Source organism: Simochromis diagramma, unplaced genomic scaffold (genome assembly GCF_900408965.1).
Source record: "Simochromis diagramma unplaced genomic scaffold, fSimDia1.1 OVJJ01000596.1, whole genome shotgun sequence".
Taxonomy (NCBI): Eukaryota; Metazoa; Chordata; class Actinopteri; order Cichliformes; family Cichlidae; genus Simochromis; species Simochromis diagramma.
The window spans coordinates 2,561,317-2,580,792 of record NW_024387245.1 but is presented as its reverse complement, the minus strand read 5'-3'; the positions used below and the strand labels follow the sequence as shown (position 1 = coordinate 2,580,792).

Below are 19,476 nucleotides of genomic sequence, written 5' to 3'. Positions count from 1 at the left end.
AGAGTCTGCAGCGTGGATATGGCCATTATGTTTATTTTTATTGCACAAAAGGATGAGAGAGTGGTGTGCAAACTTCATCCAGGATGGAAACGGCTGCATTATGTACATTATGTACACATAACTTTGGCTCTTTGCACGCAGAGAGAATGCTAACACTGAGCTAGATAAGACCCCAGTATGATGTTAAAGCTGAGTGAATTCTGACCCCAGCCCAGCAGCCAGACCCTGAACTTCAAGAGATGACAAACTAATGAGCAGTCAGGCTGCAGCCTGCACCTGTAAACATACCTGTTCTTTTATTGTAGAGAAAATAAAGCATTTCTAGTTGGTGTTGTTTTTGTGCGATTATTATTATTTTATTTTTTTAATTGATGTGTTTAAATTTTCATGCAGCTTTAGCACTCCCTACTTCACCCATCATTAAACTCTAAAATTGGCAATCTGATATTTGTTACTGATGAACTAAAAGAGAAGGCTGCCCGGAGTTATTCTTTGCTATTGGTTTTGATCTAATTTGGAGAACGTGGAGTGTTCAAGATCTATTGGATGTGTGTCAGAAGTATCTATACTAAGATTTAACACGCTGAAAAAAGACCTGTCTGGCTGTGTGACAGATTATCTCAAACATGGCTTTGATTTACCGTACTAACACAATATGGTGCCTATCTGTAGCATTGATACCCCTTCACGGGCTAAATGGTTATGAGCTAAGATGGTGTCATCTGCTGGGCACAGGAAACAGGAGGCCGCTGATAAGGAAGTGTTTTGTGTCACAGGACAGCCGTGTGCTCGCCTCTGATAACTCGTGCCTGGTAGACACAGACACCCTGTGGTCTTTATCAGCTTGTGAATGTGTTCTTGTGTGTAGATTTGTCATATCGGGAACATATAAGTGAAGTGAACCGCTGACCTCTCATTAGAAATAAATCTGGGTTTTCAGATGTCGTGGATATTTGATGCAGACTAACGTCTTGATTTGTTAAACAGGGGAAAATCAGAGTGGCTTTGACATCATTAATTTAAATGTACACATACTTACACAGCACATGGATAGTTTATTAACAGTGTAATAGTAAAGATGCTGAAAGCTGTAATGAGATTGCTCACGATTAATTGGCACAACTGACTAATTAATTGATCTGCTTATTGTTCCAGCTTTGTAGTACACCATATGGCAAGCATATTGCACTGTGCTTTGGAGACGGCCTTTATTTGGAGACATTCTAAGTGCTTTGAATGGATTTGTACATATTTTTAGTCTCCTGGGAAATTTGACATGCGATTTTTATATTTTATTTCCAAGGACCAATGAACAGAGTTCTGTAGTTGAGTCATTTACAATACACAATGTTGTTACTGTTCTCTCAGTGCCCTTTGAATTTTATTGGCTTGAAGGTGCTATAAAAATTCAATTTGTGATCATGTGACTGTCATGTGCTTTATTATTAGAAAGAACACAGAATCACTAACGGTCAATAGAGGAGCATTAAATCAAAACTTATTGGCTCACGGTGCTGGTCTGGATGAATTTTTTCATTTATCATGATGATGAGATACACATGCTGCAGGGACCCATAAAGAATATTTATAAAGTGGATTTCAACAGTGTATTGTTTTTCTTCACGTAAAGCTTTGCTTGCAACCAGCAGTGGCTGCTGCTGTGGTCATGTCCTTTCCAACTTTCTCAATCTGTCTTTCTCTCACTCCTTTATTCCTCCCCTACTCCTCCACCACACTCGCACTCTGATTAGTCATCGAGCTGATGTAGCACAGCGTGTTCGAGCTCTGAAACCCAAAACACAACCCACACCCGTCTCTCTCCGTCTCTCTCTTTGCATCGTATAATAGAAAGCGGAACAATGGGATAACATCCTGTAAGAATCCAGACATTCACATGTGCATTTAGAGCTTCGTAGCTAAAATATGAGATGTGTATGTTCCCTACATTGCGTCAGTTTGAATGCAGGTTCTTACTCTTCTGATGACAGTTGTATCTTTAGTGGTTTTTGCATTTCACTAACTGTGCTCACATCAAGAATTACAAGAAATTCCAACTGTAACTCCTTACAGTTACCACCACAAAGCTTGTTCTTCCTAAGTCGATCTTATCTTTGCCATTTAACTAAACTGGATGGCCTTGTGGAGGTAATTAAACCTGATCGTGACTAGAATAAGTTCATAACCTTTGTCACACCTCTTGATTGTGACTCTTCCTTCTGTTAGCTGTTTGTGAAGTTTAATAGACACCCTGTGCCATTTAGCACTCATATTAAAGTGGGTAAAGTAGTAGTAGCTTGTGGTTGGCCAGTATGATCACCTGACTCTCTGTGAATGAGCTTATATAGTAATTAACAACTGGATTTGTGATTGCTTGTGGATTACTACTACCATTGCTCAGTATACTGGCCGGGGAGTAGAGACTATTTCTCATGGCAAGGGAAGAAAAGATCCAGACCCCTTATGATAAAAAAGCACAAGTAGACAACAAAGGCTGTAAGTTATATTTATGTACTCGTCTCTGTGTCGCTCTTCTGATAACTCCTCTGTTACTCCCTCCTCCACTCTTTCTTGTCAGCTCTCATTTCTCTGCCTTTTACTCATTTTTTAAAAAACATCTACATCCATAGCAGTGTTTTCAGAGCAGGAGCAGTTTGCTTCATGTTAGGTTTGCTACCAAATGGAGCTTTGTTTTATAGTTGCATCTATTTCAGGTATGGCTAGAAAAGAGCAGAACAAATTGTACCATGCTTACTGTGGGTCTGCAGCTAGTAGCAGGTAGTCCAGGCCTCTGCAGGCTAGAAGTAGTGTCCTTGACCTAGTTACAAGTGGTGACCATCAAAATCTATGACTACATTTCATGCGGAGATTTATAATATTTATTTGGTAGCATAAATATCCTCTGACTTAGTGTTTTTTTGTGTTTGATTTATTGCTCTTTGTTTGGTTTTGTTTGCTCAGTCATGGGCTAATGTTGTTGCAGGTGCACAGTACACTGTGCATTTGTCATTGTCACTTTTTAGCTGTTTTTTCCCCCTCATGCTCTTGTATAGAACTTGGGCCTGTCAGGCACTTGACACGTGCACACTTGTGGTTGTTTGCTCATAATTTTCATTATCTAACAAGATAGAAAATGCCATCAGCTAAATGTCTTGAAAGACAACGTCTCACCCATGTCTTCTCTTGCTTTTTCTTTTTGTCCAGTCGATGCTGATGAGATTAAGAGGCTAGGGAAGAGGTTTAAGAAACTCGACCTAGATAACTCTGGCTCACTCAGCGTGGAGGAGTTCATGTCGCTGCCAGAGCTGCAACAGAACCCACTGGTGCAAAGGGTTATCGACATATTCGACACAGATGGGAATGGAGAAGTGGACTTTAAAGGTATGCAATAAAGCTGTCTGCTTGTGGGGATTTGACTAACAGTAAAAAAAATTCTTTACACATTTGTGACTTCAGCAACAAACCTGGTTCTTAAGTGGAAGTTTGCTTTGCTTTCATTCTTCTAGTTTACTCATGGTTTAAGTATTACTCTCATACCTAAACACATGGAATCAATAGATACTGCCTGCTACAGGAGGCCTGGTGTGCAGTGAGCCAAAAAAAGCAACAACATAGGAGGAGACGTGCTGCAAATTCATTTTTGATAGTGACTATTCATATTTCACCATTATGTAAAGCAGTAGCATCCAGGCTTCCTAAAGATATGTGCGAAATAGCCTACAGTACATAGCTTGGGTCAGCCAGTACAATAACTAAGAGTAATACCACTGCAAATATGGCACACATATTGTAGTATTTCTTTGAAGAAATACTACAATATGTGCCACATCTAAAAAAAAAAAAAAAACAAGACTGAATAACAACAAGCTCATTCAGCTCCTCTCCGTCTTGTAGAATCCAGCATCCTGTTCCACTAATAAGACCTGTTGCTGGTTTTCAATGCTAAAACCATTTATTTTATTTTGTTTCCAGTCCATTAAAATATTCTGCCACCTGCTTTTAAGGTCATTTGCATTTCAATGGGGCACAAAGTCCACATTCTGAACACGTCATTCACACATGATGGGGAATTGCCCCTATTGCATAAAGATAAGGATTGCTTTTATTGGTCTGCATGTTTACAAATGTGCCACTATCTTGGAAATTCAGTCATAGTGCAGGCTTAAAAATAGCCCAGGTTCAATATCTGCGGACTTTGCAACCTGGACATTCTTCTGTACAGTAGTAACACTTTCCACAAAAAAAGAAAAAAACATATATAGAGAGAGAGTTAATGAAAAGAATTATCATCATAAAGTTCAAGTTTAACAAATGAACAGTTCAGAACAGTGTATGTCTTTGTCTATAAATGAGCTCTTCTGTGTTTTGATAATAAACTTGATGTTGTTATGCTTCTGTATTGTGTAAGTTTTTCTTAATATACTATTTAAAGAGCAAATTCCATAAAATCGAGATGTTTCTAAAATGCCATGTTGAAGTCAGGACTGTGTGGGAAGCCTGGTTTAGCTGTAAACCTACAGCACTGATTGCTGTTCTGTTCTCTTTTCTCACAGAGTTTATCGAGGGTGTTTCACAGTTCAGCGTTAAGGGGGACAAAGAGCAGAAGCTTCGATGTAAGTAAAGCTGCTTCTTCGCTTAAGTCACATGTAGCCATGGGTAGTAGAACAAGTTTCTTATCCTCAAGCACATCCATTTGTTTTGTTGCTTTGGGAGTAAAACCAGTCAGGGGCTTTGTCCCCTGTGACTCCCCTCTTCTGTTTGTCTCACGTCACCTTGCTGCTGCAACACAAATTCCCCTGGGGTAGTATGTCCTTTGTAGTGCACAGTGTTAACCTTTTGGGTCACCTTTCATGAGCTAGTCAAGTTTTCTTTTTTAAAAAAAGGGAAAAAAAACAACCATTTAAATATTAAAGAAGAGTTAAAGACTATATATAATAAAGGCTGATTGGTTTAGACTTCCAACTACCTGTGCTTCTGCTCCCTCCCCTCCCCACGCCACTCCCTGCACCACAGTTGCTTTTAGGATCTATGACATGGACAAGGATGGCTACATCTCCAATGGCGAGCTCTTCCAGGTTCTGAAGATGATGGTAGGCAACAACCTGAAGGACACGCAGCTCCAGCAGATCGTGGACAAGACCATTATCAATGCAGACAAGGACGGAGACGGCAGGATATCCTTTGAAGAGTTCTGTGCAGTAAGTCAAAGCCCTCCTGGGGTATTTTGGGGTGGTGACATTTGTGCTGATGCAGCCTAGTATGTTGGAAGCAAATGTCAAAGGGGCGGAAAACTCTGGAAACACAAACACTTTTTGCTTAGGCTCAACGGCATTGGGTTTCAGTTTCACACTTCCTTGTTGAAATGTGGTGTCAAGGGCTGTAAACATAGCCCGGTGTGTACTTACGGCATTTGTAGGAGGATCTGTGTCATCCAGCAAATTTAAGGTTGGCAGTGATGAGCGTTATTTGGTTTGTAAAAGCGCTGACCCAGATCAATATTCTCATTGCTGTCGTACTGATATGCATAAACTAACTAGAAAGTATGTGGCTGTAATTATCTAATTTAAGATCACAGACGCAAATGAAGTTCTCGCAATACAATTAGTGTCATCTTGTTGAAAAGTGTGATACACCGACTCGTCTGTTGTCGGACCCCAGTGGAAATGGCTTTGCTCTGAGACATATTCTAAAATGAAAGACTCCACTTCCAACTGACAGACATGAGCCCCACATTTGACAGCTATATCTCTGGAGCCATGAACTAAAATGGCTCTGTCCTCGTGGGAGTGTATTTTCAGAGTGGTGCAGGAGAGTATTAGATCAGTTTTTTTTTTTTTTTCTTACCGAAGCAGTGCAGCTCAAACACTTCAAGGTTCAAGGAAAATGCTCCATGACATGATTTTATTCTTGCTTTGTAGTATTAGCAACACTGTTGTGTAAAAGTAACAACGGAAGAGAAAGTGTGTAAAAATAAGAGAATAAATTTAGTAGATTTTCTCAGGATGCCGTTGATCCCATTGTTACATTTCGGCATTTCCACAGCAGTGTTACAGCGAGAACTTGTAGTTGATGCGGTCACTCATAGTGAAACTGACATGCTTGTTGATGGTTATGTGGTGAATGAAACGCTACCAATATGAAATCACTTTACAATGAGGTGAAGGCCGTATATTCACAGGTAATGTACAGTAATCTGTTTACCCTCTGAACCAACATGTGTGTTGTTTATTTTTAGTCAGTTAAAAATACACTGAGTTGTTTTCTCAGTATATAAGGTCATAACAGGTTACCTTTTAATGGCAGTAATAAAAAGATGACAACTTTTTAAAAATAGCAGTACCAAACATTGGTGTTCTTCTATTGTGCAGGTCAAAATGTTTTTAAGGGGCCGTCTTGGTTGGGCATGGGTGCCTTAACCTGAGACGGATTCTGTTGCAGGTCTCTTCCTGGTAAAAGGGAGTTCTTCCTTTCCACTCTTGCCACATGTTGTTCATCAGAGATGATTGATTGTTAGCTTCTTCTCTAATACTTTTGGCTTTTTACTGTTGAACGTAGCACATATCAAAATTTATTCATAAATTTTGCATATAAATATAAAGCTCGGGTGCTGTTGTTGTGAATTGGCACTTTAGAAAGAAAACTAAACTATGTGAACTTTAATGCTTACCTCCACAGCGCTAACAGCACTCTATTAAAGATTTTCTTTTCTATTCCTTCCTTTCGCACTTTCATCCAGGTGGTTGGTGGCCTCGATATACACAAAAAGATGGTGGTGGATGTGTGAGCGCTCTCCGCTTGCTGAATCCCCCCCTTTGTCCTCGACTCTCGCTTTCTCCACCATCTCTGAAGATCTGCTCAAGACGTCCGGCAAAACGCTCTCTGTGTAAATCAATGGAAGTATTCGCTCTCTTTCTCTCTTTTTTTTCTTTCTTTTCTCTCTCTTTCTCTCTCTCTGTGAAGCCACTTTTTCTTTTTGAGAAAAAACAAAACAAAACACAGGCCTCGTGAAGCCAACTTTGAAGTGTTATTGAACTGTAAATCCTCTCAATAACCCGGTCGTAGCACTTTAAGAGACTGAAGGACATCTATTTGTCATTCGCAAGAGCATCTCCGGTTTTGGATGAGGGGGGGAGGAAGGGGGGGGGAAGGGGATGCGGTGAAGAGGCTGGTTGGCTTGTTCATATTTCATCCTTTCATTTTCTTTTTTTCTTTTTGTTAATTGTTATTTTTGATATTTATTTTTTGTTCTTGTTTTTTATAAAGAAGAAAAAAAATACAAGTATATCTATGGTTGTCTCGTGAGGGGAAGTGTGTAGTGTATTAACACTTGACTTGCAGCACAACTAGAAAGTGTAGGGTATGAAGTGCCAACCAGAACATATCCAGAAAACCAGTCCAAGTTATTACCCATCATCACAGCAGTCATTCATGCCAGACAAATGGGCTCGTGACGCTTCCAACTGCTCGACTACGAGTCATATTAGAAGCAAATCAAAATAATTTTTTTTTTTTTGTTCTCCATTTTAGCTTACGCATGCAGTTTTGCAGACCGGTAAAGCTTCCAGTCACTCCTAGGAAAGCAACTCCAGTTTTATTTTCCTTTCTTTTTTTGTATTAAGAGTGGTAGTTTTATTTATACTTAAGAATGTGTTTATATTGTTGGAGATAATCGTTGTTTCCTGTTATAAAATTATAGATAGAAAAATTAATGCCAAGAAAATGTCTTTTGAAAAATAATTTGTGGCTGCAAACTGATACATGGTTTACTCTTGTGAAGCATTTTGCATAGAGCAGTGTGCATCTTTAAGACAATCTCCAATGCAAAGATTAGCTCTGCACTCACACTGACTAATGAATGATGGTGGAATCATTAGTATTTCAAGACTTTAATGTTAGGAACAGAGGCTGGACGGACTTGGCTTAGAACTGAGAGTGAATAATGGTGAGATTACAATTTGTGCAAGGACATAGCAATTTAAGAGACTTATCTGCAGGCAGCGTGTTTTTTTTTGTTTTGTTTTTTTTTTTTTTGTTAACCAGTATGTGTATATTAGGTAATCAAAGTGTGCTCAGCTTATTTAACCGTAAGTGGAGATGGCTTTGCCTCTGCTTAACAATGAGCCCTTCTGAATACGTCTCAGTACAGCACAGGATGGGTCAGTTTTCTTCAGCGCAACACAAACACTTAAAATCTTAACATGTTGGCATAACGAGTGTGCAATGGGTAGACTGTAAATTGTAGTTTTTTGTTTTTTTTTCTTTGAACGTGTACATTTCAAAAGTTGGCTTCTTCTCCCACTTTTTTTTCCTGTCACAATCAATTCATTTTCTCACCCTCTGACCTACTAACAGGGAGAAAAAACATAACTTCAGCCAGATTTTTATTTTCTAGGGAAAATGCTTCCTACTGCAAACAGCATTGGGATAGCTTTGGTTTTGCTTTTGGAGGTCAACTGCTGGTTTGAACAACAGTTTTCAGTCAAGAGATGTGCATCTGGAGTGCTCTATTTTTCCCCTATCCCAAAGCTCTGCACGGCTTGGGCCTCCCTGTGCTTGCATGACATGGAAGTATATTTTTTGTTGTGCATGTAGATCAATTTTTTGAAATAATCCTCTTGTTTACACATGGATGGTGATGTTAATATATTTAAGAATTTAATGGTATACAATATGGATGTTGCCAAACTTTGGTAAATGTACACATATTATGAGAGGTAATCCAACTGAACTGAACTACATGTAACTTTTTGTATTTTACCCGGGTCAGCGAGATGCTTCGATTCCAGTAAAAGTTGCATATCTGATCCTGTCTCAAACTGCCACACACTGTACTCAGCTTAAAGGGGAAAATTTGATGTTTTTTTTTTTCCTTTTGTATATAAGTATTTGTTAAATGCAGTTCTGGCTCTCTGTTCTCTGTATAGTTCAGACCGCGCTTTAGTTTGTAAGTGCTACTTTTCTCTGAGGGACTTGGGTTCTTTTTAGTTTGTGTGGGGATATGAGAAGATTTAAGTTTGAGAACCTTTTTTTTTCCTTTTTCTGCATGCTGCATCTTATGCTGTGGGACTGTTGGAAACTTGATACTGTATGAAAAATAAAATTTAAATAAACTTTGAAATGTTGAAAGTATTCTATTTGACTGTCCTTTTTTTATTATTATTATTTTAAACCTGACCAAGATGTGACTGACTAGACTTGTATCTTCATTCACCAGGAAAGAAGAGTACACACATGCTTCGTTTAGTTTTTTTTTAACACATTTGCACAAACACGTACTTTCAGATATCCCTAGTCCCTTAATGCACATATCATAATTTTATTAATCATATTTGATACCAGCTGATTCAGAAACCACGAGATTACAGAAGAACCCGAGGTATTAGTCCAAAGGGCAGTGACGGTCTCAACTCAACACAGATCCCACATGGGAATTCCACCAGCCAATAGGGGAAGAGAAATACATATGGTAACCAATCAGGCTTCAGGTTTAGAATCTCTCTGCAGTCCTGCTAGCCACCACTCTGATGTTGCCATAGACCTTTGAAGGTGGACTTCCTGTAGGGGCAAAAGGGATTTAAAGGTCACTTCTCAGCACTAATACAAAGAGTTCAATTCCAAATATGGTTAGTGCTAGATTCGATGGATTTGCTGTCAGGTGACTGATGCTCTCAACACTGGAAAAGGCTGCACAGCAGTTAAATAGGTTTGTTCAGGAGTTGGCTAAACTGTTTGTTCAATGTTTTAGGGTTTTTCTTTAAGCTGACTGTCAGCTTATAAAAAAAAAAAAAGTAAGAAATTAGATTTTTACACTCCTTACAGAAAACATTAAGTGTTAAGAAGGATTCACAGGGGAGTCTTATAATCTAAATTTCAATGTTTAAATGAGTACCTCAAAGTGAATAAATTAGTACTTGTACTTCTCCAGGAGTAACGGTATTTGAGACAGCAGAGTGTCCAACCAGCTCATCCAATAAAGCACCACCTCAATAGCATCAACCACATGATATACTGTGCTATAAAAACAATGCTCGTCTTACCTAAGATCAAGTTGCATATCGCTGTCCGGGCCATCTTGATATTCTGGAAAGATCCTAATACGTGAACTTTTCTGTAGACAGACAAAGCAGAGTGTTCGCAGTTTCAATGAACAATGAATACAAGGCACATAACTAGAAAACATACTGCAGGTATGGATGTATGCGAAAGGTTGTTTATATTGTCTTTAGAGTACCCACAAAAATGTCTGCGTGAAGAGGAAAATAGCATTTGTGTGAGAAAAACTGTTAGTAAGTAATATATTATGATAGTATGTTTATGCACTTATTAACAAACCAAACCAGGCCAGTTTATTTTATTTTTTTAAGTTTAATCCCAAAGAAGTAAAGCTCTTCTTTACAGAGTTTCTTTGCAAGATCTGTATTGAACTCCAATACTTATCATGACTAAAACAATGCAAGAGAAAAAATCCCAATCTAAATGTTTGATTAATGCTCAAGTGAAACCGTATCAACTTCAAAAAGGTGGCTAAAGAAAATTAATGAGGGATTAAGAAGCGAATGATGTGAAAAATTAATTAGTAATTTTACTGTAGCATATCAAAATAGTGGATTTACTCACGTGTCTGCAAGCACAATGCGAGTCTTTGTGACATTTTCAATGGTGAATTTGGTTTTTCCTCCCTTCCCTGCTATTCTTCCAATAGCTCTGGATAAGTGGTCTCCCTTCAGAGGTTTCACTGCCAAAACATGGGAGAACAATTAAATGGATCTCGAGAGGTTGAACATTGTATTCTTCATGCAGCAGGGAAAGAGAACTGGTAAGAAATTATGACGACTCTAACAGCAGCCACAAGTGCTACGGAGGTGGAAACTCACCGTCTGTGACATCAAAGCTTTCAAGGAAGAGCTCATCTAATCTAATGAGAGCCAGAGCATCCTGAGGGGAGAGAGTGTGAATGTTACATCACGAGTGACAATCCAGCGAGGCTCAAAATTAACAATAAAATACTGTGACAGCTTCTAAAGATAATTTACACATTTAGACAAAGCAAAAACAACTACAAGTCACTTTATGGAGGCTACTGACAGGGAGGAAACTTTTATTGTATTAACAGTAGATTATTTAACTACACTGAGCTGAAGTAAGTGTCAGTCAAGTGTCTCTACCACTGTGCCAAAACTTGACTTTTGGCTTGACAAATACACATTCAGTACAAAAGCAGTGAGGCAGAATTAAAACATGCAGAAAACTCATGTACTTACTTCAACCTGAAATCCAAGAACAAATGCTTTAACAAAATCAGCTGCTCTTTGGAGTGAGGTGATGTCCTGTGTTTCTTTACATGTCTGAAAGAAAGAAGGCATATTAGTCATATCAGAGATGAAATACTGTATATAAGCATTGTAATAAATAGGCTCACCAAATCACCGAAGTCTACATGAACAGGAGAAACTTACCTTGATTTCAACATTCCTTGTTTTGAGGTTGAATCTAACTTGAAGTTGTAGGTTCTCTACAATGGGAGTGAAAATCTTCAGCCAGTTATCTTTCAGCGGTGTGTATCTGTGAGCTGGAACTGGGATTTTGCGGGTTTCATCTGATCCCTTAAAAAAACAAACAAATACAAAGAACATTTCTGATCATACAGTGTAATGTTAGCAAAACTATTCTATGACATTTGGTTAGGATTTATCAGAAAACACCTTTGCTTTGTAACCCGAACTCAAAGCAATGCTGCAACTAATGTAACATGTTTACGATTGTTTAATGTGGTGATTCTTTTTTTCCACTTAACTGTCTGATCTTTAAATCATCAGGAAACAGTGAAAAAAATGTCATCATAACAGAAACCACTAATCCACAACAGAAGGAGAAAGAGAGATTGCTGAGTACATATAAACAGCAACCCCGGGTTTCTATTGTGTCTGACAGTGCATTTAATTACTGAAACATTCATATGCACTCTTAATTTCAAAGTTTCTAATTAATCCTCCGAGTACTGGACTGATATTAACCACGAGTAATTTATGCGTTTTGTTTTCCTAACTGTATTTTTGCTTTAGTAGCCAGTGCTTTAAACAGTCAGAGTACTGTGAAATCATAAGTATTATAATATCAGTCACGACCTAAACACAGTATTTGTTGTGTATTTGAATATTCTACTTGGGCACCCACACTACCACAACAGCAGCTTTATTTAGTGTATTCACATGACTACACCGCGCGTGCGCATAATAGTTAATGGTTTGGTCGGGGAAGCTACTTTGTAAACATGACAAATAACATTAAATGTACAGTTATTGGTATTTATTTGACAAAACCGAGAGAATACACAGAGTCTATATATACACGTGGTGTAGTTACCCGTAATTTGTCTCCTGAAATAGGCGGAAATTGCGGTCGTTTGCTTGCCACGGGCTCCTCTGTGTCCATGCTCGCTCCATCTTGTTCACGTTTTCGCTTCTGAGACTTTTTTGACTTAACCTTTGTGAAAGAATCGGCGTCATCTTTGTTCTCAATGGGTACTACAGAGTCCGGGACTGGGTTTTTGTCGGTGTCCATCTCGAAAAAAGTTTTTAAAATCAGACTTTGAGTAGAAACCTAAGCAGACTGTGAACGTAGACGCGTGAGTATGTCCTCGTGGGACGAAAAGGACCCAAACAGCCACATCAACGACGCCTGTAGATTGAGAGGTAACAAAATTATTTTATTATAACTATCTATGATGTCTCTAGTTGTCTTTAGAATTGAATGCAGGCTGTTTATATATTTTTGCATATGATTTTTGTACCAATGTACATAGATATTTTATTGAAAGATACGCATTTTGTCAGGCATCTGTTAAGGCAGCCGCTCGCTCAGCTGTACCTAGTTTGTTTTGGAAGAGAGCGACAGTTGTCTAGTTTTTCACGCCGATATCAGTGTTTCTTATAAAAAATGTCATCGCCGCTGTCCAAGCCTCAGATTATTACGCATATTCAGAAGAGTTTGAACTATACGGTTTTTGACAGTAAATGGATTCCCTGCAGCGCGAAGTTTGTCTGTCTGGGAAACTTTCCTAGTGGAACCGGAGTGATTCAAATATATGAAGTTCACCAAGGCGAGGCTCAGCTCATAAAGGAGGTACATTAACGTTCTACTCTTGTGGGCCTTTGTTCCTTTCTTTTCTCTCAGATATTTCATACAAACGGCGTACAGAGCTAGCTAGCCCGTCGAAGAGTTCTAGAAAAGTCTGGCAAGGGTGTTTCCATGACAACAATTTGAAGGCAGCCCGTTCATTATTGTTCTACTGTAGATTATCCTATAGTTGGCATACTTTATCCAGATTATACTTAAAAAGCAAATACTATAGCATCATTTGCAATGAGTAAAAGATTGCTACGCTGTCACCAGTGTATCGTGCTACAAACAAAACTTACTGTTGTAGTTTTGCACCATGGGATGTGTGCCAGGCATCAAGATACAGATAAAGGAGAGTAAACGTAACAAAACGTGTATAAACATGATTCTTTTATACTTATCTTGCCTGTTTGTTTCAAGTGTAGGTCATTTTGCTGCTAAAGCTTGAATCAAGAGTGCCTACATGATACAGTGCTGTGAAAAAGTATTTGCCCTCTTCCCAATTTCTTATGTTCTTGCATATTTGTAACGCATGTTTCAAATGATCAAGCAAATAAGACAAGAACGTCTTAGTTAAGGTCAGTGTTCATGATTCAATGATAAGAAAGAGAATCGGTAAAAAATGGCATCTATGGGAGAGTTCCGTAGTGAAAACCACTGCTGACCAAAATGAACACAAAGGGCCATCTCACGTTAGCTAAAAAAACAAGAACAACAAATTGATGTTCCCCATTATTCTGTGAACTGAAAAAGAGACAAAAGTTGAACTTTCTGGGAGGTTTGAATCATGTTACATCTGGCGTAATACTAACACACCATTTCATAAGAGAACATCATACCAAACAATCAAACATGGTGGTGTGATGGTCTGGGGCTGTTTTGCTGCTTTTGGCCTGGACGACTTGAATTAATAGGTTCAACCAGAAAATCCTAAAGGAGAATGCCTGACTGTCAGTTTATGCCCTGAAGCTCAAGCTCACTTGGATTATGAAAATACATTTTCACTGCACTCCTTCCACACTGCTTTTCCATTATATGCTGAATTGTCCCATTCACGAAACTAAACAAACTTTTACCTCTGTGATATGTTTCAGGTAGAGAAACCTAAAGCTATAAAATGTGGAACATTTGGGGCCACGTCTCTTCAGCAAAGACACATAGCAACAGGGGATTTTGATGGAAATCTCAATATATGGTATTGTATACACCAATTGTAACTGTTGTGCCTGTAATAGCAAGAATCAAACTGGGAAAGCAAGGTTTAAATTCTATTTTTAACCAAAAAACACTTCTTATGTTAATTGTAGATCTTATATTCAAAGCTGGTTCAATCCCAAAGACAGTTATAATTGGAATGGAATAGAAAAAATGTAATGGAAATGTTATTTTAAAAATCTGTTACGTCGACATTAGACTTATTCAGTACTGATGTCCTGTGGTTCACAGGAATCTAGAGACCCCGGATGTGCCCGTATATGCTGTAAAGGCCCACAAAGAGATCGTGAATAGTATTGATGGTGTTGGTGGTCTGGGGATTGGTGATGGTGCGCCTGAGATCGTTACTGGAAGCAGAGATGGTAAGAGCATTTAAAAAACAAACAAACTAGATTGTAATTACTTTTCAGTGCAATGATAGTGGGAAAGTAAAGTACATGAAAATAAGACTAGATCCTACATGATTGTATTTTAATAGGTACAGTCAAGGTGTGGGATCCCAGACAGAAGGATTCCCCTGTAGCCAACATGGAGCCAATGGAAGGAGAAACCAAGAGGGACTGCTGGACTGTTGCTTTTGGTTTGTAAAATATTCTTCAGAAACTAAGTTGATAGTGCTGGTGCTTCCCCTACTTCCATGGTGTGCAGAAAAGAACATAAGGTCTGAAGAGGTTAAGGCTCCTGCAATAGTTGTGGTAGTATAAAGGACACTGTTACAGCTTGTGCCCCTTAACAGGGTCCTCACAGAACATTATTTTCTTGAGGACCGAAGTACCAACATCCACAAGTAAAGTTTAAAAACATGCTCTCCACTTTATCTGTATCCACAGAGACAGGACTGTAATGCATTTTTGATAGTGATAAGAACTGATACAGTCATAGGTTATATTAATTCTAAGAAGCAGTAAAAAAATATTTATCATATATTCTATTGTGTACAATTTGAGGGATTTCTTTATACCTAGTAAAGGGGATTATTTCTCTGAATTTTAAACAGCAGAACAAAGCCCAAATTCCAGCTAGTCCCTTGGTCAAAGGTACAATGTCAGGAGAGAGTATTCAAACTCCAGAGAGAAGCACCCTGTTCTGGGTCAGACAAAGGACACTCTGTGAAGCAACAATGCTAACCTATCAGCCACCATAAATAAAGCTGCTGTAATGCACTGCACATAACCGATAAGACATGACAAACAAAACTTTTGTTTTTGTTTGTTTTTCATGTATACTTTTTTAAGAACATCCTGATCCATGACCTCCAAACACAAAAGGTGCAAACAGATGGTACAGTGGGGAAAAAAAAAGCACATGAGCATGAACACCTATGGAAATGCAGCCATAAACCTATGTTGTGCCTTTGTGTTTGTTTTCAGTGATCTTTCCCAGGCTTAAAATATCCTTTACATTTACATTTCAGGTCATGCCTTTAATGATCAGGACCGCTGTGTTTGTGCTGGATATGACAATGGTGACATCAAACTCTTCGATCTGCGGAATATGTCTCTACGGTGGGAAACGAACATTAAAAATGGGGTGAGGTGAAAGAAAAAGTTGTCAGTATGTGGCATATATAAATTTTCTACTTTTTTTTTTTTTCTGATTCAACCAAACATGAATCAAAATAGTTAAAGCTAATGCTTTTTTTAAGGGTTGAATTCTTTTGGCACATAATATTTCCTTTGCACAAATAACAGATTTTGAACTATAATGCAGACAAAAACGGTGTGAAATGTGGAGACAGAGCTGAAAATGACTTCCCACATCATTTACACTGCACATAAAACAACAGGGCAGTCTGAGGTGAATACTTCCTCACATGCCATAAGCTGTACAAAGAATTGCTCTGATTTTATTACATGGCTGTCTCTTTCATTCAGTTCCTCTTGTGTTTAAACCTGCCAGAAGTCATTATGCCAAGTTCAACACATTCTACTGCATGGTAAAATCATTTGTGATGGAGCTTTGCCATGTGGTAAATATCCAGGGAGTGACTCATTTCTATTATTTTTTTTTTTTCTTGACTAGGTATGTTGTGTGGAGTTTGACAGGAAAGACATCAACATGAACAAGCTGGTGGCCACTTCACTGGAGGGAAAATTCCACGTTTTTGACATGAGGACCCAGCACCCTACCAAAGGCTTCGCCTCGGTTTCTGAAAAGGTAATTAACCTGGGTGGAGTGACTCAGATGGATGTTTGGCTGCTATGTATGGGGAAAATGTCAAAAGGCTATTAGAACTATTATTGTTATTGTTACATTTGTGTGGTATAGAAAGAAATGGGGGCAAACGGCAATTTGACCGTTTTTACAGCTGGAAGTGTTTGGGGTCATGTTTGTCTAACTACCTTTGTGTAACCGGCCCGAAAAATGAGACTGGGCATGTTAGGGAAGAGATGTGTGGCTTTCTGTGGGAAAACGCTGGAAAAACTACACTTAAACCAGGATTAGTGCATGGCCAGCTTTCCAAGTGTTAGCTAGGCCCAGGAAATCCAGGGGCCTGGCTTTCTAAATATTTGTCCAGTTCTTCTGAGCAATCAACAGTTGGCACACCAGTGTCTCCAACCATGAGTCATAAGGTTCCACCAAGAATTTCAGACTAAAATACAAGATGGACTTTACAAGGTTCAAGGTTCTTTATTCGTCACATGCATAGTTATACAAGTATAACGCACAGTGAAATGTAACCTGACACGCTCCTCGACTTGTGCAACGGGGGGGGGGGGACAGACATTATATATATAATATATACATTAGGTGAATGTGCAGTAGTAGCATGTATGCAGCAAGCAGGTGATTTCTGTACATTAAGTGAATTAAATAAGAATAGACAATCTGACTATTTTACAAAATAGACAATATGAACATATTTAAAATTAAAGGAATTTGAAATGTACATTGTGCCGGTGGGTTTAGAGTGTCTAGAAGAGAGTCCTGTCTCAGTCACTTATGGATGATGTGAGAGGGTGAGGGGGGTTGGTTTAGGGCCCAAATGGCTTGGGGATAGATGCTCCTCTGGAGTCTCTCTATCCTTGCCCGGATGATGCGGAACCTTCTACCGGATTGCAGAAGTTGGAACAGTGTGTTGCCAGGATGGGACGGGTCCTTCTGTATCTGTGCTGCTCTAGTCCGGCATCTCCTGGTGTAGGTGTCCTGAAGCGGGGGGAGAGCAATCCTGCAGCAGCGTTCTGCTGTACAGATCACTCTCTGAAGAGCTTTTTGGTCCTTAACACAGCTGTTCCCAAACCAGGATGCGATGTTCTGTGTGAGGATGCTCTCCACAGCGCCTGTATAGAAAATCCTGAGGATCTCAGGAGAGACCCTAAACTTCCTCAGTTGTCGTAGGTGGTACAGGCGCTGCTTAGCCTTCTTGGTCTGGAGCTGAATGTAGGCAGACCATGTCAGGTCTGAGGAGATGTGGACACCGAGATACTTGAAGAACTGCACCCTCTCCACTGGAGCTCCATTGATGATAATGGGCTTGTAGTCTCTGTGCTGACTCCTTCTGAAGTCCACCACCAGCTCCTTGGTCTTGCCAAGGTTCAGCTGGAGATGGTTGTCCTGGCACCATGATGCCAGATTCTTCACTTCATCCATGTAGGCCGCCTCATCGTTGTTGGAGATGGCGCCATTAATATCATGGTATTGATGGTTATTATAGTCAAAATTTCAGTCATTTTCAAAGCATCAAGAGCAGCCTCTTTCACGTGGATTCCGAGGTTTTTCTGTTTCGCTTTTTAATGTCCTTTCGTATGTCTAGATATTTTGTGTGTTTTAATGCAAAATATTTTTTGGTGGCGATACTTCGCATATGCAAAACAAAAACTTTTTCAAATTCAGTTTGTCCAGCTGAAGCAAGGAAAATGAAGCATTTTTGGCAATGGAAGCAAGGGAAAGATGCAATGTCAGAGATCGGACTATTCCACTGATGATATAAATTTTACTTGTGTTTTGAATTTAAGTCTATACCAAAGAAGAGTCAAAACAGGAACCTCTAAAAACAGCACAAGTCACACTTTGTGACTGTTATCAGTCTAAAGTGGTTGAAAGGTTTTCTTTACAGTCTTTCGGTACACTTTATGTACTAAACATGACTCTTCTCTATTTTAGGCTCATAAGTCGACCATTTGGCAGGTGAGACATTTGCCTCAGAACAGAGACATCTTTATGACCACAGGAGGAGCCGGCAACCTACATCTATGGAAATAGTAAGTAACCAGTCAAGTCAGTCAACAGACACAATGTTCTTTCCTGTAAACTGTAAACTAACCATAATTTTTTGTGTTTTGATGTCATTTCCAGTGAGTATCCTGCTCAGAGATGCAAGAAAGACTCTGATGGTGTTGACGTAGGTGTAGCTGGATCTGTCAACCTCTTACAGAATGTCACTCTGTCTACTCAGCCAATTGCCAGCCTGGACTGGAGCCCAGACAAGCAGGGCCTGTGTGTGTGTTCGGGTTTTGACCAGTCTGTCCGTGTACTTATTGTCACTAAACTCAACATAGTTTAACAACTGCACTGCATAAAAGACTTTTTGTGATCTGTGCAGCCTAATATGGGAAAAACAAAAAACAAACAAGTATCTGCAGTGCTGCACCACCCGTGTGTAAGTCACAGGCTTAATGACGAGTAGTCTTTTAGTAGAAGACACCAATTTTCTACTGCAAGTCCTGGAGACTGCTCATGTCCATTTCAATCAATACTCCTTTAAAAAGTATTTTAGATTAACTGGGAAACTTGAGTTTGGCCATTTCTTCCCCCTATGTTAAATGATATCCCTAAAAAATGTGTATTGTCTGGCTGAGCCCTGCAGATGATATTATCCTTTACTGCAGAGAAGTATCCCTGTAACGCAATTATACGTTTCCTGTAAAGTCTCTATGTGGATGGAAAAATAACTGTAGCCTCTGGCTTGGAATTACTGTGGGATCAAGATTTATTTTCTCTCATCAATTTCTGTTTTTGTAGGAGGAAACTGAAACGTTTTCCGTTGTTGCACTGTCAGTGAACATTGTTGTAGTTCACTTTTGTCTATTGTTTAAGTTGTGGCTTTTGACATGACATTTTTAAGAGGTGTTTTTCCTAATTAAATCTGTATTTGAATAAAAAAAAAGATTTCTCAGTTGCTTTAACCAAATACAAATGGCTTAT

The 19,476-nt window shown here is 39.1% G+C and overlaps 3 protein-coding genes across 3 annotated transcripts in view; 2 read left to right on the top strand and 1 right to left on the bottom strand.

The window, feature by feature from the left end:
- The window catches only part of ppp3r1a (protein phosphatase 3, regulatory subunit B, alpha a), a 29,210-nt gene extending 20,084 nt beyond the window's left edge, over positions 1 to 9,126 (top strand). The window contains exons 3-6 of the mRNA XM_040001003.1: positions 3,202 to 3,378; positions 4,551 to 4,610; positions 5,011 to 5,195; positions 6,734 to 9,126. Of these exons, the coding sequence (XP_039856937.1) occupies positions 3,202 to 3,378; positions 4,551 to 4,610; positions 5,011 to 5,195; positions 6,734 to 6,781 (470 nt within the window). The 3' untranslated portion in view covers positions 6,782 to 9,126. The remainder of the gene's footprint in view (positions 1 to 3,201; positions 3,379 to 4,550; positions 4,611 to 5,010; positions 5,196 to 6,733) is intronic.
- Positions 9,127 to 9,241: 115 nt separating this feature from the next.
- On the bottom strand, positions 9,242 to 12,660 carry pno1 (partner of NOB1 homolog). Its single transcript, XM_040001002.1, has 7 exons — positions 12,361 to 12,660; positions 11,454 to 11,600; positions 11,259 to 11,342; positions 10,872 to 10,932; positions 10,615 to 10,732; positions 10,035 to 10,105; positions 9,242 to 9,552 (listed from the first exon to the last, which is right to left on the bottom strand). Exons 1-7 carry the CDS (start codon positions 12,556 to 12,558, stop codon positions 9,485 to 9,487), a joined length of 747 nt encoding a protein of 248 aa, XP_039856936.1. The 5' UTR covers positions 12,559 to 12,660; the 3' UTR covers positions 9,242 to 9,484.
- A 186-nt stretch (positions 12,661 to 12,846) lies between these two features.
- Positions 12,847 to 19,428, top strand: dnaaf10 (dynein axonemal assembly factor 10). The gene is made up of 8 exons (XM_040001001.1): positions 12,847 to 13,119; positions 14,211 to 14,311; positions 14,563 to 14,693; positions 14,810 to 14,911; positions 15,746 to 15,861; positions 16,354 to 16,488; positions 18,436 to 18,533; positions 18,628 to 19,428. The coding sequence occupies exons 1-8, from the start codon at positions 12,934 to 12,936 to the stop codon at positions 18,833 to 18,835; spliced, it is 1,077 nt and encodes a 358-aa protein (XP_039856935.1). The 5' UTR covers positions 12,847 to 12,933; the 3' UTR covers positions 18,836 to 19,428.
- Positions 19,429 to 19,476: the final 48 nt, after the last annotated feature.